The sequence below is a fragment of the Giraffa tippelskirchi genome, chromosome 3 (genome assembly GCF_054371585.1).
Source record: "Giraffa tippelskirchi isolate mGirTip1 chromosome 3, T2T-mGirTip1v1.2.pri, whole genome shotgun sequence".
Lineage (NCBI taxonomy): Eukaryota > Metazoa > Chordata > Mammalia > Artiodactyla > Giraffidae > Giraffa > Giraffa tippelskirchi.
In genome coordinates, this window is record NC_137277.1 from 35,393,697 (window position 1) to 35,416,854 (window position 23,158).

Sequence of the window (23,158 nt, forward strand, 5' to 3'; positions counted from 1 at the left end):
TCTTCTACTTTCTATAAGAGTTTCGTATTGACCAAGCTCATTCGCACAGAGAAGGGTGCGTAGTATGCACGCGCGCGGGGGACTCCAGAAGAAACCGAGAGAAAGCTGGTGAAGCCAGTGGCCGGTGATTGCTTTTTATCGGATCCCCATCAGCACAGCAAGGGTTAGGACGCTAGAGCCTAAGCGCCCCGGAAGCTGGGTGGGTGCGGCGTCTGCACGGCCGCGTGGGGGCGCTTCCTGCAGAGGGTTTCCCTCTGGGAGAGGTTTCTTCCCAGTCCGATGACCTAGATCCCAGGCACCCCACATACCTGGGCTCTCCTGCCTACCGCCCCAAGGTCAAGGGCGGCCCGCGGAGAGAAAAGAATGCCACATGAGGCTTTCAGATGCTGTGTTCCCGAGACCACTTCGGTCCCCAGATGGGCCACATTCCAAGGGAGAGGCACTGAGTTCCGCCGTGCCATAAATCCGGGACACAGAGGGCCGGGTTGGGGGTGAGGGGGGTACCAACTTCAGGAGGTGACAGGAGGGCTGTTTATGACCCCTGTGCCATGTGCAGAGATGCATGTTCGACTCGCGTGTGGCTGTAGTCACATGTGATTTATGGCTCACTTGTGTATAGTGATTCACATGGATGATTCACAATTAGGAATGCAGGTGCCCTGCGCCCATTTCTGACTGAGAGAGGAGGAAAGGTTTTCCGGGAGGCTGGGGAGTGGGCGGACAAGGGCCCCAGGCATCAGTTGGCTTCTGACCAGGAACAGATCAGTGTCCCAATCATGCAGGCGTCACCTAATGCCTGTCTCCCTCTGGCATCTGGTCCCTCCCTTCCCAGTAGGACCCGGGCTCCTGATAGCTATCTGGGTGAACCTGGTCCTGCCAGTCAGAGGGACCGGTTTTGCTGGAGGCGAACAAGCAACTAGTAGGGAGAAAGGCTGTGGGCGGGAAGAGCGAGCCGGCAGCTAGCAAGGACAGAATTTCTGGAGACAGAGAGCCAGCTAGTGGGCCCTAGAGCATCCCAGAGAGAGCTGGGCTTTTCCTCAAAGGCCCAAACTGTCCCCCAGGCCCCGCGGGTCGGCAGCCCAGGAGCCCAACCCTGCCTGGTCTGTGGCTCACCTCCTCTAGGCCAGCTTCTGGGGCATCCCTTCTTTCCTCCCATCATGGCTCTGTACCGCGTGTGTGTGACCACTGGTCCCTACCTGATGGCTGGCACACTGGACAACATTTTTGTCACACTGGTGGGCACATGTGGTGAAAGCCCCAAGCAGCGACTGGATCGCATGGGCAGGGACTTCGCCTCTGGATCGGTGAGTAGGGGAGAGAGGGAGGCGGCGACACTGAGGGCCACCAGGTGCAGGGAATCCTGAGGGAGGGGAGGGTCTTTCCCCCCAGAGCTCACCAAATCCTGCAGAATTCAGGATGCCGGCCTTGACCTTGTGGCCACCCCATTCTGGTCCCTGTCTTTCCTGGGGATCATAAACCCTACCCAGGCAGGGCTGTGAAGGAGGAGCCCTGGGCAGGGGCTCCAGAGAATTCCACTGGCTTCCTAGCTCCTTCTCCAATAACTGAAGGTGGGCTTTGGGGAAGCTGCTTGCTTTTTCTGAGCCTGGGTTTCCTCTTCTCCAGAGGGGTCTACCTGCCTCTGCCAGGCCTCAGCACTGTTGGCGGGTGGCCGACATCAGGTGGGGGCTCCAAGGAGGCTCAGGAGAGCCAGATGCACCCTGCTCACACAGGGCTCCTGCAGCAGCTTCTGCCAGATGAAGGATGCCTTTTTGTAATTCACGCCAAGGTACTGCATAGGGTACAGCCAGCTTGGGTGTATGTGTCAGCTGAGGCGGAAGTGTAGAAGGTGTAGGTGTAGGTGCACTTTTCAAGGTGCAGGACGACTTTGGCTGTTCCTCGCCTCTCACCGGCTTGCTCTCTTGCCTCCACCCCAGGTGCGGAAGTACAAGGTGCGCTGCTCAGAGGAGCTGGGTGAGCTCTTGCTGCTGCGGCTCCACAAGGAGCGCTATGCGTTCTTCCCCCAGGACTCCTGGTACTGCAGCTGCATCTGCGTCACTGCCCCCGATGGCACCCTTTCCCACTTCCCCTGCTACCAGTGGATGGAGGGCTACTGCACCATCGAGCTTCGACCAGGAACAGGTGTGTCAGAGGCAGGGGCTGGCCAGGGCTTCAGAAGCATCTGCTGGGACCGGGCGCAGCAGAGGTGGTGGGGGGTGGGGGGGGGTGGCTCTCACAGAGCCCAGGGTGTAGAGAGTAGGGCTGGAGTTAGGGTAACTGCAACTCAGGGCTCCCAAGTAGATGCTTTCTGAAAAGCCTCGAACACCCTGAAATGCAGGCACTTTCTGGGCAGTATGTACCCCTCTGGAGACACACCCAGTCTATGTGAGTGTATGCACTCTCACATACACTCATACCACTCAGAGTCATATGCACAGAAACACATAGAGATGGTGGTATGCTCACCACCGTCGCCCTGCTCCATCCCCAGAGTCAATTCCTCTGAGAGGAGTTAACCTGCAAGTGGAGTTACTGAATTTCAACTGGGGAGAAGCCCTGAATGTTTAGAGAATTTAGCTGGACAGGCCCTGGCCCATTAGTACTGGCTTTCCTGGTGTGGATGAAGTTCTGTGAGGTGCTGTTCAGATTCTTTCTTGAATTTGAGTGGGGAGCTTTGAAGGATGCTGGACTGAAGCTACTTCAGCCTCTGGACCACACACCCCACCCCACCCCCCGCCCCCACATCTCCTGAGCTATCTCATCCAGAGACAGGCAAGACTAGGGTGAGTCTGAGTGTGGAGATGAGTCTTAAGGCTGAGAGATATGTCAGGTCAGGTGAGCTGAGTGAACATCACCCTTGCTGACACTGTGAGTTCCTCACAGACTGCACTCCAAACCCCTATCTATCACCACAACACATCCACCCATCACTTCACAAAACATGTTTGTTCACCAGTTCTGTGTCAAGTGTGTATTTTGTGCATGGTGCCAGGCATCATGCTGAATGCTGGGAATACAAAAAATGAATACCATGTGACTTCTGCCCCCAAGGAGTTTGTAGTCTTGAAAAGGAGACACACATGCAAACAATTAGGGAGTTGTTATAATCTGGGGGTAAGGGTGTCCCAAATCCTTTCTACTGATGAATGCACAAAGAATGGGGGACAACCGTGTCCCTGAGGGATTGGGTTCAAGGGTTGGGGGGTTCAGGAAAGGCACGCTGAAGGAGGTGTCATTTGAAAAGAGATTTACCAATGAGTAATCTTCATTACCCACAGCAAGAACTATTTGTCAGGACTCCCTTCCCCTCCTTCTGGATCACAGGAAACGGGAACTCCAGGCCCGACAGGAATGCTACCGGTGAGGGTGGCCTAATTTGATTTCTTTCCCATCTTACTCTGACTTGATCCTTAATCAGACTGTTACTAACTCTAACCTCAATTCCAACTTTGGGGGCCCAACTCTGATCACCACCCTCATTTAAACCTCAATCTAATGCTTGCCCTGAGTCCAGGCCCAAAACACCAGTACTGATAATTATCCCCAATACCATTAATGGATCCACACTCAACCCCCAGCTGTCCTTGATGTGACCCAGATACCAGACATGACCCTAGGATTGACCAACTTCAGCCCATCCTGAGCCTCACCCCCAAACCAGCCATGATCTTGATCTCAACACAAACCCAACTCTAAACCAGTTTGGACATTCATGCCATCCTCAAATGCTACCCAGAGCTGAAGCCCAGTGTCTTCAGGGAAAAAAACAAACATACTTCAATTCCTTGTCACCTGCTCAGAAAGTGGGTGGTTTCTGGGAGTTTTAATTTAAAATTGTGTCTTTAAAAGCTAAGGCTTCTGTTTACCCTTATCTTCACTTGCCACTTCAATCTCTTTCCCCTGGAAGCTGGAAAGTCTACGCCCCTGGCTTCCCCCGCATTATAGATGTCAGCAGCTTTGAGGAGATGGAGTCAGATAAGAAATTTGCCTTGACCAAGACAGCGCCTTGTGCAGACCCAGGTGACAGGTGAGGGTGGACTGAGAGTTGGGGAAGAAGCTGGAAGGGCATGAAGTGAAGGGTTTGCTGTGAGGGCCGGGCTGGGCAGCTTGGGAGTCATAGTCTGTGACAAATGCAGTTTAATTCAAGTGTCTGGAACAGAATGGGTGGGGATGGCCCCAGGAGTCTGGCAGAGTGGAGGGGAGAGGGCAGGGGAGGTTCCTGGAGTGAGCAGAGGCCTGAAGACTCTCTGGGGGGGGCATTAAGGGGAGTGGGCTGCAGGTCCCTCTGACTGGTTTCTGCCCTTCTGCTTCCCCGCTCCCCAGCAGTGGGAATCAGTACCTGCCTGGCTTCCCCATGAAAATTGACATCCCCTCCTTGCTGCACATGGAGCCCAATATTCGTTACTCCGCCACCAAGACGACCTCGCTGCTCTTCAACGCCATCCCTGTGTGAGGCCACTGCCCTCTCCTCACTCCTGCTCCCTCTCCCTTCTGCCCCTGTCCCTTTGATCAATCATATCCATATCTCTGCCCGTCTCCCCTCCATCCCCGCCACCCCCAGTCTCTTCTTCACCTCTCCCTGCCCCGCCCCATCTCCACTCTCTTTTTAAGCAACTCTTCTGTAGCTCCCCATCATCACCTCTTTGCTCTTAAACTCTCCTTCTCTTTCCAGTCCTCAAACCAATAGCATTAATTGAGCACTTACTCTGAGCAGAGCATGGTCCCAGTCACTGCTGGTGGGACCAGTCTGAGCAGGACCAGAGAGGGCCAGTCTTTAAGATTTAAGGAGGTAGTCAGGACACCTCAGGTTCAACTTCCTGGCCAATACTTTCTAGCTTTATGACCTTAATTTTCACATAGCCTCTAAACTATTTCCTCTTTTTTTTTTTTTTTTTTTTTTTTCTTTTTTATTTTTTTTTTTTTCTACCTGCACTGTAAGCACTTTGACTATTTCCTCTTTTATGACAATAATATTCATACTGACTTCATAGGTGTGGGGGAAGACTTTAGAGAGCTAACATCCAGGGAACGTCCCTGGTGGTCCAGTGGTTAAGACTACATGCTTCCCCTGCAGAGGGCACGGGTTTGATCCCTGGTTGGGAAACTAAGATCTGGAAGGCTGCGCAGTGCAGCCAAAAAAAAAAAAAAAGCTAGTAACCAGCACAAAAAGTTGTAGTATTAGGATATAGTCTTGGCTGTGATGGACTCACGGGCTCCCCTGGGGAGATGTATATACAAGTCAGTTAATTAATATTGGTGGGGTCACAGGCAGCTCAAGTCAGAGGTTCTGAGTGTGATGTGGCTGGAGGGGGTCCAGTTGACATCTGGTCCTGACAGGAGCAGGGATTGGGAGGTGGTTGCTGGGAGACAGATGGGATTGAAGCCTTGGGCTGGAAGAGAGGAAAGGAGAGGGGGAATGGGTGGATCCTGGGCAGACCCAGGTCATTCTGTGGGGCTCAGCCACCTGCTACCTGCTGCATCAGGAGGCCCAGAGGAGGCCACGACAAGGAGCTGGATCTTCATGTTCTGGGCTTCAGTGCCACAGCGGTTCTTCTGGAGAAGAACTAGTGGGAGGGGATGTAGGGGTGAGGAGGGGTATGGAGCTTGAGTGTGTCCACAGGCAGACACAAGGGGGCTCGGGCTTCAGGACAAGGACCCACTGAGAGGCCCCAGGACTAAGGGAGCATCTCAGAAGCTAGCATCACCTGAGCTGGTCCCCGGATGGATATGTGAGTCGTGGCAGGGGAGGGCCCAGGAGACCACATGGACTGCCAGTGTGGGGCTCAGAGAAGGTCCAGTGGGAAGAGGAGTTGGCATTTGGCAGCCTCTGGTCATTTATGGAGGGGAAGGAGTCACTGGGCTTTAGTGTGGCATGACTATAGGGTGCCCTAAAGGACGTGAGTGGCAGGCCTTGGAAAAGGAAGGCCTTTTCTTTCTCCTCTCTTGCCTCCTCAGCCTCTGCTTTAATGACCATGCTCCTGTTGAGTTTTTCCCATCCCCTAGATTTTTAGCGGGCAGCCGCTCAGCACAGGTTCGTGGAAGGAGTGAGTGGCTCCTTACTGAGCATGTAGGAATCTGTCCCTGGGCTTGTCAGGTCACTATTGCCCCTTTGCCCCCATGCCTTCTCCAGGTGCCCACACTCTCCATGACACATCCGCCTCCTTCCACGGTTTACTTTATTGACCGACTGCCACAAACGTACCTGTCCTCTGTTCCATTCCCTTCCATTTGACTTGGCCTAGCTAGCGAGTGATTATTACAAATTAGGTACATCAAGACAACACAGCCCAGTTCCTGGCCATAAGGAGCCCACAGTATAATAGGAGTTGATTTGAGTAGTGACATAATGAAGGGTTCACAATATAACGAAGGAAGTAGTGGGTATTTTTTGAAAGATACACACAAAGTATATGTTTGGGGGGTGATCAGACAATGCTTCATGAAGGACTTTGCATCTAAGATGCACACAGAAGAACAGGTAGGCTTGATATGAGGTGGAGATGTAGGAGATGGTTCTCTAGGAGAGGCACAGCTTAACAAGCCCTGGACAGGGGAGAAAGCAGACTTCAAGCAATTTTTTTTTTCTTCTGATTATCAAGTAATACATGCTCATTGTAAAAAAAAAAACAAACAAAAAACTCAGCACAGACATCTACAAAGTGAAAAGTGCACGGCCTGCAGGCTGGCAAGCCCACTTTTACCAGTTCAGTGTACAAAGTACATCTCTGGCTATGTTTAATGAGAAGGCTGTGGTGGGCCTTGGTAAGTGCAATGGTGGGGAAAAAAGCTAGAAAGTTTGTAGAAATCAGCTGGTGGGGAGTTGCCAAGGCAGCCTGAGCGGCTAGGGCTTTGTCATGTGGGCAGAGGGGAGCCAGTGAAGGTCTATGATGAGATGAGAGCTTGGAGAAAGCATAATGAAACGCCAATGAAGATAACTGGTCTACACTATGTGTGCCATCTTTGCGCACACATGTGGAGTCACCCTTACAAAGCCTCAACTAGCCTCTAGACTTATCTCCCACGTGGACTGTTAGGCACCTCTTCTCTGGTCATTGACCTTGTCAAATTCCTCCAGGGCTCTAGGTTGGGGGCACAGTGCCCATGGCAGCCCTCAGCCCCCAGCCCACTTCCCCTCCCACAGGTCCTTGGGCATGAAGCTTCGAGGGTTGCTGGACCGCAAAGGTTCCTGGAAGAAGCTGGATGACATCGGGAATATCATGTGTTGCCACAAGACCCTCACTACAGGTGAGCAGAGCCACGTGGAGAGGTCCATTCTCCACTAGACCCTGTACTCAGGCCCCTCTGCCTCATGCTGGGAAAAAGCTAAATTCTGGTTGCAGAGGGGTTGTGGGGTTCGAATGGGTAGGTCTCCTGACTTCACTGGGGGCACTCTCCCAGACTCCCCTCAGGAACCCATCTCTCCTTCCTCTGGGTGGGGACAAGAATAGGCAAGTGGGGACAGAGCGGGGGTCAAGGGTCACTTAGGGAGTCCTGATCCTGGTGCATTCACCTCTCTTCCCCTACCCCTGCCATCAAGAGGTTTGGGCTTTGGGGCCAGACATATGTTCGAGTCTGCCACCCAACTGAGCAAGTCACTCTGCCTCTTAGACTTTCTGTGTCCCGTGTTAAACTGGAGATATAATTACACCTACTCATAGGATTGCTGGGAGGAAAGACTAAACCATAGTGATGAGCAAAGTGCTGGGCTGAGCAGGATCTAGTGAAGTGGTTTCAGCCCAACTGGCCCCTCTTTTGTCCCCCAGAGTACGTCAGAGAGCACTGGTGTGAAGACCAGTTCTTCGGGTACCAGTACCTGAATGGTGTCAACCCTGTCATGCTCCATTGCCTCTCCAGCTTGCCCAGCAAGCTGCCTATCACCAATGACATGGTGGCTCCCTTGCTGGGACCAGGCACCTGCCTGCAGACAGAGTTAGAGGTGGGTAAGCTGCCAGTAGGGAGAAGGGACGGGTGTGGAGGGTAAGGGTGGGTTGGCTGCATCCAGCCTGCAGGCCTCATCCCCAGCCCAACACCTTTTAAGCAGAACAGTTATGGGTAAGGCCCAGATGGGGCTCAGGTTTGAGGCATGAGATGGGGCCTGGCGAACTGGTATGCATGAATGTGACAGCTTGGAGGAGGAGGCCCTGCCCCTGTTCTGGGGCCTCCAAGATCCCAGGTGCTGAGGCCCAAAGAAAGCCGTTTTAGGACAGGCCAAAAGCAGTGCCACTAGACAGAGCAAGGACAATCTTGGAGAACTAGTAACTCTGGGGGTGTGGGAGAAGATGATGACCCACCCAGTCTCTGATATTGACCCAGTCAAGCCCTCAGGCATCCTCCAGAAGGCTGGAGTTGTGGTTGGAGAATTCTCTTCGTGTGTTGATTTTATTGATACTGAATACACTCAAGTCATCTGAGTTGAGAGAATAGGAAGGACCAGCGATGGGGAGAAGAGGAGAGGATGCTGGCTTGTCCGGGAGGCTGGGAAGCCAGGTGAGAGGTTGCACAAGGAAGGATTCAGCTGGACCTCATTCCGGACATTCTGTGAAGGGTGAGGTTCCCAACACTGGCCTTTAGTGCAGGCACCAAGCGTCACTGAGGCCCAGGCTGGAGTGGGAGTAGACAGAGAACGGAGAGGGAAACAGAGCGCTGATGCGGAGGGCACTCTAAGGCTCCGTGCAACTTCCCCAGAGGGGCAACATCTTCCTAGCGGACTACTGGATCCTGGCGGAGGTCCCGGTCCACTGCATAAACGGCCGCCCCCAGTACGTGGCCGCCCCGCTCTGCCTGTTGTGGCTCAACCCCCAGGGGGCGCTGGTGCCCTTGGCCATCCAGGTGAGCCTGCGACCGGCTTTGAGGGGGTGTGGACCAGGCTTCGGGAACGCGGACTCAGGGAGCACCTATCAGTCTAAAGCCTCACCCCCTTATTATTCCTCGATGCAGCTCTGCCAGACCCCTGGGCCCGGCAGCCCCATCTTCCTGCCCACTGACACTGACTGGGACTGGCTGCTGGCGAAGACGTGGGTGCGCAACTCTGAGTTCCTGGTGCACGAGAACAATACGCACTTTTTGTGCACACATTTGCTGTGTGAGGCTTTCGCCATGGCCACGCTGCGTCAGCTGCCCCTCTGCCATCCTATCTACAAGGTCTGGGTGACCCTCGGGTGGCAGGGATGGGGCCATGGTGGCCTTCTCCCCTGACCTTCGGTTCTTGTGACCTCATCCCAATCGCAGCTTCTGCTTCCCCACACTCGCTACACGTTGCAGGTGAACACCATCGCCCGTGCTACGCTGCTCAACCCTGAGGGCCTTGTGGACAAGGTGCGGCCTCCACCCTGCCCTTCCCTGGGGCTCCGCCCCCGAGGGCACCTTGCCCCGCCCACAAGCCCTGTGGGACCGTCAATCCTATTCCCCATTCCCGGCCCACCCCTTTCCACAAGCCCCGCCCCTCTCCGCAAGTCTCCCACCTGCCCCGCCCACAACCCCGTCTCCCTCCCTCCAGTTCCCTCCACCCGCCCCACCTCATCAGGCTCCGACTCCAAAGGGTCCTGCAGGTGGGCAAGGCACCCCAGCCTGAGCACACGTGCCCGCTGACCCCGCGTTGGCGCTCCCCTCCCGGCTTGCCCGGGATTCAGTTCATTCTTCTAGTTACCAAACACCTAAGGATTACCTCCTACGCACACAGTAAGGCCGCAGCCTGCGCAGCCCACGTCCTGTTCTTATGGGTGTTTTGAGTCTTGGTCTTGGATGCTTGATTAACTGGAAAATTCCCTCTGCTGAGTCTCTAGCCCCATCTCTGGGGCGGGGGTTGGGCCAGTCGCAGAGACCAGCTGTGTTGTGTCCTCAGGTCACGTCCATTGGGAGGCAGGGCCTCCTCTACCTCATGAGCACCGGCCTGGCCCATTTCACCTACACCAATTTCTGCCTTCCGGACAGCCTGCGGGCCCGCGGTGTCCTGGATATCCCCAACTACCATTACCGAGATGACGGCCTGAAGATCTGGGCGGCCATTGAGAGGTGTGGGCCTGGGGCCTGTGGCCAATCTGGCCCCACCAGGGCCTCCTGGCCAAGGGGACACTGTGGATCCGTGTGCTTATGTAGGCTGGGGCACTTGGTGCTGGGGGGTTTCAGGTGTTCTGAGCCCAGCACGAGGCACCGCAAGGGTGAGAGTTGGGGGGTTGGGGTTCCTCACGAAATGGCAGGTAGCTGTGAGCTGGGGAGGGCCTGGGCTGTGTGTGAATGTGGCAGAGGACGGGAAGGACACAGAGTCCTGAGAGGTCAGGGCAGGTGCAACAGCTCGGTGTGGGTGGGGCTTCCAGGTAGACAGGTCTTCCTTTCTCCCAGGTTGGGAGGGGAGGCCTCATGTCAGGCTCTCCACAGCACCCATGACTCTGGAGTAGAGGTGAGACTTGAGGGAAGCCTGGGCACTGTGGTTCCAACTGAATATGGGGGTCCCCATTGAACCCCCATGGACTCGCAGTGGACTCTGGGCAGCTAACTCGCACTAGCCTGAGCAGCCTTGGGCCTTGATTTTGGGGCTGGCCTGAGCCCAGGGTCACTGCTGGAGCAGGGACATCTTTTTCCTGCAGCTTCGTCTCAGAAATCGTGGGCTACTATTATACCAGTGACATGTCTGTGCAGCAGGATTCGGAGCTTCAGGCCTGGGTCGGAGAGATTTTTGCTCAGGCATTCCTGGGCCGGGAAAGCTCAGGTATCCCCTCCTCGTCCCCCCAACCACAGACCCAATGACCCGCTGTCCCCCTTGGCCCTACCAGGCCCCCAGTTCTTATTCACTGAGCAGCCTTTGAAACACATGCCATCATTAGCCCCACTGAATAGATAAGGGACAGGCACAGAGAAGGCCGCACTGGCAGTAAGTGACAGAGGCAGGGTCCAGAGCCAGCTCCCAGCACCTCTGGAGCCCTTGCTTTCAGCCACTACATGGTCCCTGCTCTACCTTTGCCACCCATTCACCTTCACTTGCTGAGATCTGGGGATGTGTCGCTTCGTGGTAGAAGCCATCTCCAGCCTCCAGCACTAAGGATTCTGGAACCCTCTCTCATACCCTCTTATGCCTATCCTGCCAGGTGGCCCCTTCAGCTACCAACCTCTCTCACTTGTGGCTTCATGGAGAAGCTTGATGCTGCTGCTGCCCGATTCTTCCTTACTGACACCTGTCACCTGTCCCTGGCTCTCCCCTCTCTTCTGATACTGCCTGAGAGGCTTCTGAGACCCAACTGACATCAGTCCTCTTAGGCTTCCTTTGCTTAACCTAAGTGCAAGCAGATGCCCCCGACTGCCCTCCCCTCCTTAAAGTCTTCCCTTTGTTCCAGGGAGGGTGTGTCTTTCTGACCTCCCCTTTCTTTCAGGGCTTCTGCCGTCTCCTGATCCTGATTCCAGCTCTGGTTTGTCCTGGATCTGTCTCCTCTTGCTCTAACCCTCCCTAACAGAACGATCCTTTCTCCTGTTTCTCCTCTATAGCTGATTCCAGACTTGGAAATCCCCCCTTCCCCATTCCCTGAGGAAACTTTCCTTGTTGGCTGTCTCAGTGTCACTCTTGAGACCAACACATGAAAATTACCAGTTACCCTCTGTAGAAGTACTTCTGGCCTCGCTTGAGTTATACACACCATTGCTACTCTTCACAGCCTACCTCCCTGGTGTCAGTGTATAACAGTCTATACTTCAGGCGCTGGAAAGTGCAGACAAGGCATCTCTATCTGGGTGAATGGAAGAAAATGAAAGGCTCAAAGTGGCACAAATGTCCAGCCTCTAGTTCCCCCAGCTGGAGGGAGGGAGATTCTCACTACCTAGGATGTCTTCTCTCAGCAGGGGATGTAACTTTTAGCTGACTCAGCACTTCTGGTGGCCACCCAGAGCAATTCTTGCCTGGGAAAACCTGGGGAGCAGGTGTGGTCTCAGGTCACAAGGAAATAGAATGAACAGCTGTTGTAGTCCTACCTGTAGTGGGCTCCAAAGCATTTTTTTTTTTTTTTTTTTTGCCTAGTCCCTCGGGAATCTTATTTCTTTGATCAGGGATTGAAACTGTACCCCCTGTATTGCAAGTGTGGAGTCTTAACCACTGGACCACTAGGGAAGTGGTTTTTTTTTTTTTCAAACAAAAGTTTGAACATATAGAAAAGTAGAGAGTATGATACTCTTCTTTTACCCACCTAGATGCAGTTTACCCACCACCTAGATACAGTTCCTAACATCTTGCCATATTGTATTAAGTTGTTGCTTTTGTTTATTTACACATATTTCACATTTTACCTCTAATTAATATGCATCTCAAAAAAAAAAAACAACCCACAACACTTTCCTACACAATCACAATGCTCGCATCACGTTTAACAAAATTGACAATTAATCTCCAACATTACCCTCTTACTTGTCCCATTCTCCCTCAGTTGATCCTGTTGATTCTGGAGCCAGTCAAGGACCAAATGACGTGTTCATTTTGACTCTAAAGTTTCTTTTACTTTAGGACAGCGCCCCCTGCCCTTTTTAAAATCACATAAACATCTGACAAGGGCTATGGAAAGGCTAAGGACTAGTTGTTCTGCAGAATGTCTCGCCTTCCGAATTTATCTAATGGCTTCCCCACGTTGTCATTCCTAACCCCACTGTGTTGTCTGTCAACTGGAAGTAGTATCTAAAGGTTAAATGTCTGGGGTAAGAATGTTCCCAATGATGTTGTGTTCTCCGCATTGCACTATACTGGGAGGCATGCGATGTCAGGCTATCTCACTATTAGTGATGCCAAGCGTGATTTCTGGGTTAAGGTGGTGACAGCCAGACCTCTTTTGGACCTTTGAAGGGTGGCCCCTCCCTGTGCTTTGCAAACCTATTGTTAATCAGGGAGCATCCTGATCCTGACTGCTTCTCCTCCAGGGGCAGCTGTTTTTCTCTTCAGGGTTATCTGTTTTCTATTCAAGACACAGAGTGGGATCAACTGTCTTTCTTTATTCAACTTGTCTCTGATTTAATACATCAGGACATTCTTCAGATTGACAAACATCTCTTCCAACCGGCACAAACTTATACTACACTCATGTTTTCAGGTAAAACACATTCATTCATTAACCTTAGCATGCCTCTGGCTTCCACATTTCAAAGGGAAAAAATAATATGCACTACAGAAGAATTCCTATATGTCATCTGACTTTGCTTTTTTATTCTATCCACCATGAACAGCACATTCGGAAAATTCCTACACACTCCCAGGCAGACAGATACCCAGTCCTTCCTTCAAGCCTCTCCATCTGCTCTGTTACAACAGCCTCTTTCCTGTCATCCTGACTCCAAACCTTGGAGCCATCTTGACTCATGTTCCCTGATGTCTTCCTCTCTCCCTAAATATAGTTAAGTGGCTAGTGCTATTGTCCCCATCATTTCCCAGTGTCACCACCCTAGTCTTAGTCCTCTCACTACTCCTGCAACATAGCAGCTGCCTCTCAACCTATTCTCGCTACTCACCAATTCAGCAGGGCCACCGCCCCAGTAATCCTCTGAAATAGTCCCCAGGGTGAGAAACCACCCTGCCTGGCAAAGTGCTGTAGTCTCACATCCAACTAAGTCCCCTCCCTGTCCCCTCACCTTGCTTCTGACTCTGTGCCTGCCTACTCTGGCTTCCTACCCTCTCGTGCATTCACTTTATTCAACCAGTAATATTTGTTAAATACTGTTAATATTTATTAAGTATTGTTTCAGGTGCTGGGGTTTGGCAGTGAACATAACAGGCAACAATCCTGGCCTTCAAGAAGCTTAGCATTCTTGTGGGGAGATATGGATAATAAACTAGCAAATATGTCAAGTGGTTAAAAAGAAAAACAAAATAGCATCAGGGGATACAGCAGGTCGAGGTAGGGAGATTACTTCAGTTAGGAGGTCAGGGAAGGCCTCTTTTAGGAGGTGCTATCTGCTAGAGACTGAAGGAAGGGAGAGAGCTAGTTCTGTGGATAACTGGGGCAAGAGTGTACGGACAGAGCTGGAGTCAGTGCAGAGACCTCAGGTGGGAGCGGGCAGACAGGTTTAAGGAATCAACAGACCTGTGTAGCTGAGTAGAGTAGATGAGAGGGAGAAAAGTAGGGAAGGGAATGAAGTCCGAGAAGGAATAAGAGCCAGTTTAAGTAGGGCCATGGTGAGGTAAGTGAGGTGGGAAGCCCTTAACACATTTTAGGTAGGGGTGGTATAACTGGATTTACAATTCTGAAGGATCAATCTATCTGGCTGTTATGTGGAGAACAAACTGTCAGAGGCAAGGGTGGAAGCAGTCAGATTCATCCAGGAGTGAGACGATGGAGAAGGGGTGGTGTGGAGACTGGAGGTGATGGCACGAGGATGGCTTCTGCAAGACTTTGCTGACATGTGTGGTGTGAGATAAAAGGGGGAGCGAGTGCACAGATTTTGGCTGGAGCAACTGAATGGAGAGCGCTGAAGTGGGCCCACTGGTGGCCACAGGGGACAGGTTTCAGTAATGTGCAGGGTAGGGAGTCAAGCTTGAGGTCTGGCAGGTGTCAGGTCTGAGACGCCTCATAGACACTCAGGCAGAGGTGTCAGCTAGCAGCTGCAGATTTATACCCACTGTCGAGTCCAGCGTGCAGGGGCGATGTGAACTTGGGAATCATTAGCCAGTGAGAGGTGGTGAAGCCCACAGTCTTGGATGAGACCAGTGAGATCAGAGAAAAGAAGACCAAGGGCTGAGCCTGAAAATGCCTGCCTCTTCTTTTTTTCCATTTGAAGCTCACCCATTATTCTACCCAGGGAGGCCCCTTCTCTTCCTCCAGGAAAGCCTCCTCTAACCACCTAGCCCTGCTGCTGAACCTGCCATCTCCTCAAAGGGCCGAGCCCTGGCCTTAAACCTTCCTCTTCTTCCATCATGTGGGCTTATAAGCAGCACCCTCTCTGACCATCTGTCTCTGCCACTAAACCCAACAGCGGATGAGATGATCTGCTCCTGGGTGCTCAGGCAAATCTTGGTGAATTGGGTAGAATTCTATCATTACGTACTAAAACAAGCTGTAGACAGAAGTGCTATCCCCTTGAACTTGGCTCTTCTGTTGTGACCTCTGCCAGCTCGGTGTTTTCTAGTCCTATCCCAGTCCCCTGCTTCAGAGACCACACCGTGGTGATGACCATCCGTAACCTGGTGTGATGATCAGAAGCTAAGTTGTGTCCAACTGTTTGTGACCACATGGACTGTAGCCGGCCAGGCTCCTCTGTTCATAGGATTTTTTCAGGCAAGAATACTGGAGTGGGTGGCCATCTCCTCCTCCATGAGATCTTCCTGACTCAGGGACCAAACCTTCGTCTCCTGCATTGGCAGGAGGATTCTTGAGCACTGAGCTACCTGGGAATCCCCTATCCTTAACCTCAGCCCAATCCCAATACTAGTCTAAAGACGGTGGCGGCCACATGTTTAGTCTGTATTGCTCTCTCTCCTCGTGCAGCAAGGCCCAGTCTTGAGCTGCCCCCAGGAATCTGGTCCCTTCCATCCACACCCTCTTCCCTTCCCCTCACTATTAGGCTTCCCACGCCAGCTGTGCACCCAGGGAGAGCTGGTGAAATTCCTCACTGCAATCATCTTCAACTGCTCTGCCCAACATGCCGCTGTCAACAGTGGGCAGGTGAGGCTGCAGAGGGTGGGCTTGGGGGACACTGGGCCCCGTAAGATTAGCCTCAGCAGTGGATATGAGGCCAGAGTTTGGGCTGAGATCATGGGAGGGTCAAGGCTGTGATGGGGCTGGGGTTGGAGTGGCGACTGGGTGGAGGGCACCACTGGGGCTGAATGATGACTGGAGTAGAGCTCAGTTCAAGCTCGTAATGGCGACTCAAGTTGGGTTGTGGAGGGAGTAGTACTGAGGGGCTCCTGTTGTGGACAGGATGTGGCCAGGTGGAGCAGCAGGCCAGCCCAAGGCTCATTTCTCGGGTGACCTCTTTACTCTGGGTCCTCCTCCCTCCTGGGTGACTCACACCACCCAGTCCTGGAACACTGGGTAGGGAGGTAACAAGGGGTGATCCAGGCTCCTGCCACCCTCTTCCTAGCTTCTCTTTTAATGACCCCCTTATTTCCCAACTGCAAGATCTAGGATGGTAGGGGCAGGAACAGGGATGTTGAGGAGGGAGATGGTCCTTCTTTTCTGGCCAACTGACTCAGTTAGGGTGGGGGGTCTCCACAGCATGACTTTGGGGCCTGGATGCCCAATGCCCCGTCATCCATGAGGCAGCCCCCACCACAGACCAAGGGGACCACCACCCTGAAGAGTTACCTGGACACCCTCCCGGAAGTGAATACCACTTGTAATAATATTCTCCTCTTCTGGTTGGTTAGCCAAGAGCCCAAGGATCAGGTGAGTGGTGGTGGTGGTATTGGTGGGGTGTCTGGGGCTGGGGGGAGTTTGCAGGGCCTGGGTAGTGGAGGTGGTGGTAGCTCTCCAAGGGAGTTTGGGAGCCAACATCTGGCATTTATGCTGAGTTGCCTTGAGTTCTTCGGTTTCTTCAGAAAATGATAGTTGGGCCCCAGAGACACACTGAAGCAAATACCAGTTTAGTGGCTGGGTCACAACTTCCATCTAATTCACCAGTTTAACCAGTCTATCCATTTATCCGTCCATCCGTCCATCCAACCACTTACTCATCCATTCACCCAGACATTTGGCACTCATTTGCCGGATCCCTCCCATGTGTCAACGTAGTGCTGGGCACCGGGAACATAACACTGAGTGAGAACTTTCTGCCTGCAAGAATCCTATGGCCTACTTGAGGAGACACACAGGGAAAGGGAAAAGGGCACCACAGTGTCATAGGAATTATTCATGAACTCCTCCATTCAGTCCATACTGCTTGAGCACCTGCCAAGTGCCAGATACCGGGGGGCAGATATGAACCTTGATGTCATACATAAGCTTACAGCCCAGTGACAGAGGTGAGGATGGGGCCTCACAGAACCTGATGAAGTCCAGGCAAACCTAGAAAGACATCTTGGAGGAAGTAACATCTAAGATGAAACCTTTGGGGCAGGGAGGTGTTGGGCAGACAAAAGAGGGGCAGGGTTAGTTTCTAAGCAGAGGGAAGGACTCTACCAAGTGAAGCAAAGTGAAGGTGAGAGTCTGTTGGTGCATTTGAAGGAGCATAAACAGCCCAGTGTAACTGCAATTATTTGTTCAAAAGACAAAGGGGAACCACTGAAGGGTTTAAGCCTGGGGTGACATGGCTAAATTTGTGTTTTTGCAAGGGCGCTTCTGTGGCTATGCAGATGGATGGGAAGGGTAATTTTGGAGGCAGGACTGACAGCAAGGAGGCTATTAGTTAGGCCAGGCCAGGGGAGCAGCCCTTGAATCACCAATTACCATTATCTCCATTTACACACTGGGTCATCAGTCATGCCTCTGCCCTCCTGGTCTTGTCACCAAGCTCTCTGCTGTGATATCCTCATTCTCACGCTTGACTCCATTTGGCATGAATATTTTATCTCCCTAACAAGATTCAACTTATCATCTCATCACCTGGGAATGCAGGAACTCATCCCCGGATGCTGCTCCTCTCTGGTCTCACTTCCCAAGGATTTGGAGACATTCATTTCAGTCATTGCAAAGGAAAAACACTGTTTGTTTGGTTCTTTTTTTTTTGTCTACTCACAGAACACTACATTACTACTCTCAATATTCTCCCTCAATATTTCCAGCCACCAAATGTGTGGGGGTGGTTCCCATACCAAGCATTTCTCCATCAGTTGGGTGTCCTCTGTGTTAGTCGCTCAGTCATGTCCTACTCTTTGCGACCCCATGTACTGTAGCCCAACAGGCTCCTTTGTCCATGGGGATTCTCTAGGCAAGAATACTGGAGTGCGTTGCCCTTCCCTTCTCAAGGGGATCTTCCCAACCCAGGTCTCCCGAATTGCAGGCAGATTCTCCCAGCACCTCCACATAGGTGTCAATGTGGGTCTGAGCCGCAACAATTGTCCTCTAATTGAGCTCAATCTGACACTGTCCACTTGGAGAGGTGTCAGATCCCACAGGTGAAGAACTCAGTCCCACAAGACTGCTTCTCCACTCCACCCTCCTCACCCCCTTCAGGTGACAACTGTAAGTCCAGCTTATCATCTGAGTTTCTGACCAACTCCTCCTCAGTTTTGATCATTTGCTAAGAACAGCTCACAGAGCTCAGGAAAATATTTACTTACTAGATGACTGGCTCATGCTAAAAGGACACAACTCAGCAATGACCAGATGGAGGCGCTCCAGAGAGCGAGGAGTGTGGGAAAGGGCGTGGAGTTCTCATGCCTCTCTGGGCCCTCTCCCAGCACCTCCACATGGGCGTCAATCTGGAAGCTCTCCAAACTCGTAAATGAGGGATTTTTACGGAGGCTTCATTACCTAGGCATGATTGAATAAATTATTGGCCACTGGGGATTAACTCAACCTTCAGTTCCTCCCCCCTCTCCAGAGGCTGGAGGGTGAGACTGCAATTTCTAACCTAATCACAAGGTTGATCCCTCTGGCAATCAGCCTCCAACTCCAGGGAATTTCCAGAATTCACCTGGTTAACAGAAGCTCAGGTGGGGTTGAAAAGGGCTTATTATGAATAACAAAAGACACCTTTAACATTCTATTACTATGAAGTTAAAAAGGTATTAAGAGCTCTGTGCTAGAAACACAAAACCAAATATGTTTTTCTTATTATAAGTCATAAAATCACACTGGAAAGGGAAGAGTACACAAGAGGATGAGGGTGGAGAGTTCCCTTTCTTGTAAGCCAGTGGGAAGTCTAAACTGGAAAGTCATAACGATAACAACAATAATATATAGCACCTATCACTTCCTGACGCTCTATCATGTGTCAGTCATTAAATCAGGTTATCTTATATGCACTATTTCAAAATACAAAATAAATAAGTAGCTATATTTAAAATGCTTAATACAGTGACTGGCATATAAGTGTTCAATAAATGGTAGCTCTGTTTTACAGGGGAGAAAACTGAGGTTCAGAGACACCAAGCAGTTTGTCCAAGGTCACAGCTAGTAATTAGGCATTGAACCCAGTCATTCATATTTCTGTGCTCTGCTTTATCAATAGTGACACTAGAGTTTCAGAAATTAGATGTTGATCTGGTAAATAAGACATAAAACTGATTCTTTGAAAAGACCAATAAAATAAAGAAACCAGAGACGATTCAAATCAAGAAAAAAATTAACAACATCAGGAATGGAAAAGATATATAGCCACACGTTTGAGAAGAATGGAAAAATTAGAAGAAAATACTACTTATAGTTTTATGCAAACAAATTTGGAAACCTAGATGAAACAAGTAATTTTTTTAGGAAAACTTAAAAAACCCAAAGAAAACAAACAAACAAACAAAAAACAAATTCCAGAAGAAGTGAAAACCATACATAAACGAAAAGGGTTGTAAAAGATCTGATCCCTCTCCTTGTAAAGGGAGATTCTATTAAACCTTCAAGGAACAAATAATTCCTAAATCATTCACACTGCTTGATAGTATAGAAAAAAGTAGAAGCTTCCTAAATCATTTTACTGGTAACCCTGATGCCAGCACCTGGCAAGGGCAGTGCTCTTAAGAAAAGAGAAGTGAGTCTCAGGTAGAGGGTTCTAGTCCCAGATCCACGTTTCCCACATATGTGACCTTAGATATGTAATTGGGCCTCACTAAGCCTCAGTTTCTTTATCTGTAAAGTGGGAATGACTTAGTACCTGTCTTATTGGATTGTTGTCCTGTTGTGATGGTCCATGTAAAGCCCTTGCAACATGTCCACTGTAATTAAGAAAATAAAATTATAAACTCATTCCACTCAGCTACAACAATCTTATAAATATATCATTAGCCAATGAAAGACAATAGTATATAGTAAAACAATAATTCATCATGATGAAGTATAGTTTAACTTAGGAATGAAAGGTTGGTTAACTTAGGAATGAAAGGTTGGTTCAGCCTGATGAAATCTAACAATATCCATCATTACATCAGTAAAGAAACACACCATGTAATCTTCTCAATCAATACATGCTGAAAAAGTGTTTGATAAATGAGAATAGCCATTACTAATAAAAATTCAGTATAAGATGAAACTCCCTTATGGAGTTTTGATAAAGTATATTTCAGAAAAGAAAGCGCTGGCCTTATGTTGAAACAATAGAGGTCATTAAAGTCAGGGAGGAGAAAACAAGGCTGTGATTTAACAGTTTCGGAAGGCTCTGCTGGCGCAATAAAACAAGGCAAAGAATTTTTTAAACATCAGGATTGTTGGCAACAGTTTTATTATGTGAGCAGCATGTGCTGGTTAAGAGGCTGGCCCCAGGAACCCTGATGGTGAACTGGTGGTGTACTGCGGTCAAGCCCAGAGGGGCAGTCCTGTTCTGCCACAGGGTGGGACTGACTTCAGTTCATTGCGCTATTTCTGAATACAGGTTGTCTAGGCTGGAAAGCATGAGTGTATGATGACGCTGATTATGCTGGCAAGGGTGGCTGACTGGGAGACACCTCAGAACTGGTTGTCTTCAGGGGTTGCCTTTTGCGTATTCTTGGGCATATCTGGTGGGACGTTTATGTTGATTTCAGTAGTGTTACGGATATGGTTATGTTTCATTCAAAGAGCAGTGGCCCAGGCACAGGAAGAGACCTTTTTAGGGATCGGCGGGCTGCTCTGCGCAGGTGGCTGGAATGGTGGTTCCGGAGTTTCAAGGGTTTGTGTTTACAGTGGCCGTGGCTGGGTGATGACTGCCTTTAGAAGCCACCTTGACTGCATTTGTTGACAAATGTGGCCCTGAACATCATCTGACCCCACACCTGATTTTCTCCCAGCGGCCACTGGGCACCTACCCGGACCAGCACTTTACAGAGGAGGCCCCGCGCCGGAGCATCGCTGTCTTCCAGAACCGCCTGGCTCAGATCTCGCGAGACATCCGGGAGCGGAACCGGGGCCTGGCGCTGCCCTATGCCTACCTGGACCCTCCCCTCATTGAGAACAGCGTTTCCATTTAACCCCCTCCTCCTACCGCTAGCGCTAGCGTGAGGAGGGCCAGCTTCGCAGGATCCTCCAGGCCCTTCTGTCCTCCTTGTTCTTGATCAGCCTGCACTTTCTCGACGCGTTTTGCACCCACGATGGCTCTAGTATCACATGAACTGGCCCCTGAGCTGTGAGGGACCAGTCTGGCAGTGTCCGCGGTGAGAATCTGCTGACTGAAGTCAAACGCACAACAGGCCCTTCGAAAGGAAGGATATCCATCATCCCGTGTCCTCCTTTGGGCAGCCTCCTGTGAAAGCCTAGCCTATTCCCCATCTTCTATGAAAAATCTACCTCCTCCCATCAGGCCCAGCTTCAGACTCTGAGCCCTCCTTCCCAGTCCTCTCGCATTCCAAATTCTTTCTCCTACTTCACCTCTTTGTTTCCACCTTCCTCCCATCCTAGGACCAACCCAATCCAACTTCCTCCTTTGGAAGAACCTGGAAACTGGACAAGGAAGGATGTGTGCTCTGGATCTGCCATGTGGTCCACTTTGACCCCTGCATCTTTAGGGGGAGGATTAGAATTACAGCCCAGCTTACCTGTACCTCTACCTGTAGTTCTCAGGGCCAAGCTCCCTGGCTTGAGTTTGTGCGTGTGTAGTCTCTCTCCAACTCTTTCCTATCCCAACTATCATTCACCACCCACTTTCTGTCCTTAAGCCCAGAAACTTCAATAAAAATTAGTATGCATGCTAAGTCGCTTCAGTTGTGTCCGACTCTTTGGGAACTGTAGCCGGCCAGGCTCCTCTGTCCATGGGGATTCTCTAAGTAACAATACTGGAGAATACTAGTGGATTGCCATGCCCTTCTCCAGGGGATCCTTCCCACCCAGGAATTGAACCCGTGTTTCTTACATTTCCTGCATTGACAGGCTGGTTCTTTACCCCTAGCAACTCCTGGGAAGCCCTAAAATCAGTATACTTGGCTCCCATTTCATTTTTCTTTTTGTTCCTGTGTGTATATAGATGGGTGGAGTATTCAGAGATTAGAGAAAGAAGGAGCTGCAGTGAGTCCCTAGAATAGCTGCTCTGGAGACAGGAAGCCTCCCAGCTCAACCCATTACCTAGCCAGGCCCTACATTCCTTCACCTCCCAGACAGAGTGTGTCATCCATGAGGAGGTGAAAGAGTATCTAGACTCAAGGGGTCAATACAAAAAACATAGGTGTTAGGTATGGCTGAGTGATTTTGCTGTGCACCGGAAACTATCACAACATTGTTAACTGGCTGTTACTGCAATATAAAATAAAAAGTTAATAAAATACATAAATAGCCTATAATTTTTTTCTCCGTTGGTTAATGTAGTGAGTTATGCTGGTTTTCTAATGTGAATAAATCTTTCATTCTTACAAAAAAAAAAAAAAAGGTATTTTGCAAAGCCCGAGAATCCACTTTCTGGGTGTCAGGTTGTTAGCATTGCCACTGAGATCTGGTTCCTCTTCTGAACTCATGGAAGACTCAAGCTCTGGTGCTCTTGTGCATGGGTGGAGTCATGAATGAGTTTTGACCAACAAGTGATGAGCAGAAGTGATGTGGGTCATCTCCAGGCAGGAGTATTTAATTGCTAGCGTAAGCCCTTGAGACCTCTCTGCCTCTGTTCTAGAAGCCTGTAGTGTGATGGTGCTTCTGTCAGCTTCTGTCTCTGAGGAGCTAGAGTAGAGTCCCCTGCTGACCTGAGCTGGGGATGGAGCTGAGTGAGCTGAGTTAGGCCATTGAGATTTTGGGACTGTTGTTGCAGCATAGTCTAGCCCACCCTGACTGAAACTGATCTGGGGAGGCTGATATTCTCCCTTCCAGCCCTGTAGCCCTTAAAAATAGAGTTTGTGCAGCCCTTAAGTCAGTCATCCAGATCTTTCTTCACAGCCATCCAACTTTCCCATATTCCTGCTTCCTTAGACTTCACGTCTAGCCCCCCTCACCTCTTTTGCCTCCCGAGTCAAATTCTGTACCTGACCAAATCCTGGTCACAGTCTATCTGGCCAGAGTCACAGTGTCTTTGGGGGTGCGTGTGGGGCAGCATTTGGCTCTGCCAAAGACTGAATTTTTACTTCCTGCACCTGTGATACTGGGAGAACAGGATCCCCGTGGTCTTGTGCATGAAGAGGTGTGTTTGGGGATATCTCACCAGATTTTGTTCACCTTTG

General features: G+C 50.7%; 1 protein-coding gene across 3 annotated transcripts; it reads left to right on the forward strand.

Moving 5' to 3' along the window:
* The first annotated feature begins 43 nt into the window (after positions 1-43).
* ALOXE3 (arachidonate epidermal lipoxygenase 3) lies at positions 44-21,712 on the forward strand. 3 transcript variants are annotated; one of them, XM_081578478.1, is made up of 16 exons: positions 44-124; positions 1,123-1,304; positions 1,935-2,139; positions 3,276-3,357; positions 3,905-4,024; positions 4,321-4,446; positions 7,139-7,242; positions 7,761-7,933; positions 8,683-8,826; positions 8,935-9,138; positions 9,259-9,312; positions 9,839-10,008; positions 10,581-10,702; positions 15,520-15,620; positions 16,173-16,343; positions 20,813-21,712. In XM_081578478.1, the coding sequence occupies exons 2-16, from the start codon at positions 1,158-1,160 to the stop codon at positions 20,990-20,992; spliced, it is 2,103 nt and encodes a 700-aa protein (XP_081434604.1). In that variant the 5' UTR covers positions 44-124; positions 1,123-1,157; the 3' UTR covers positions 20,993-21,712. The 3 variants fall into 3 exon arrangements, with proteins under 3 accessions (XP_081434604.1, XP_081434605.1, XP_081434603.1); XM_081578479.1 differs by lacking the exon at positions 44-124 and having other exon boundaries at positions 1,140-1,304; positions 9,226-9,312; XM_081578477.1 differs by lacking the exon at positions 44-124 and having other exon boundaries at positions 1,158-1,304; positions 4,324-4,446; positions 9,226-9,312.
* Positions 21,713-23,158: the final 1,446 nt, after the last annotated feature.

Coding starts and splice junctions, on each gene's coding strand:
- ALOXE3 (XM_081578479.1), top strand. CDS start 1,158: ATGGCTCTGTACCGCGTGTGTGTGACCACTGGTCCCTACCTGATGGCT. Junction 2,140..3,275: donor CGAGCTTCGACCAGGAACAG/GTGTGTCAGAGG, acceptor CATTACCCACAG/CAAGAACTATTTGTCAGGAC. Junction 10,009..10,580: donor ATCTGGGCGGCCATTGAGAG/GTGTGGGCCTGG, acceptor TTTTTCCTGCAG/CTTCGTCTCAGAAATCGTGG.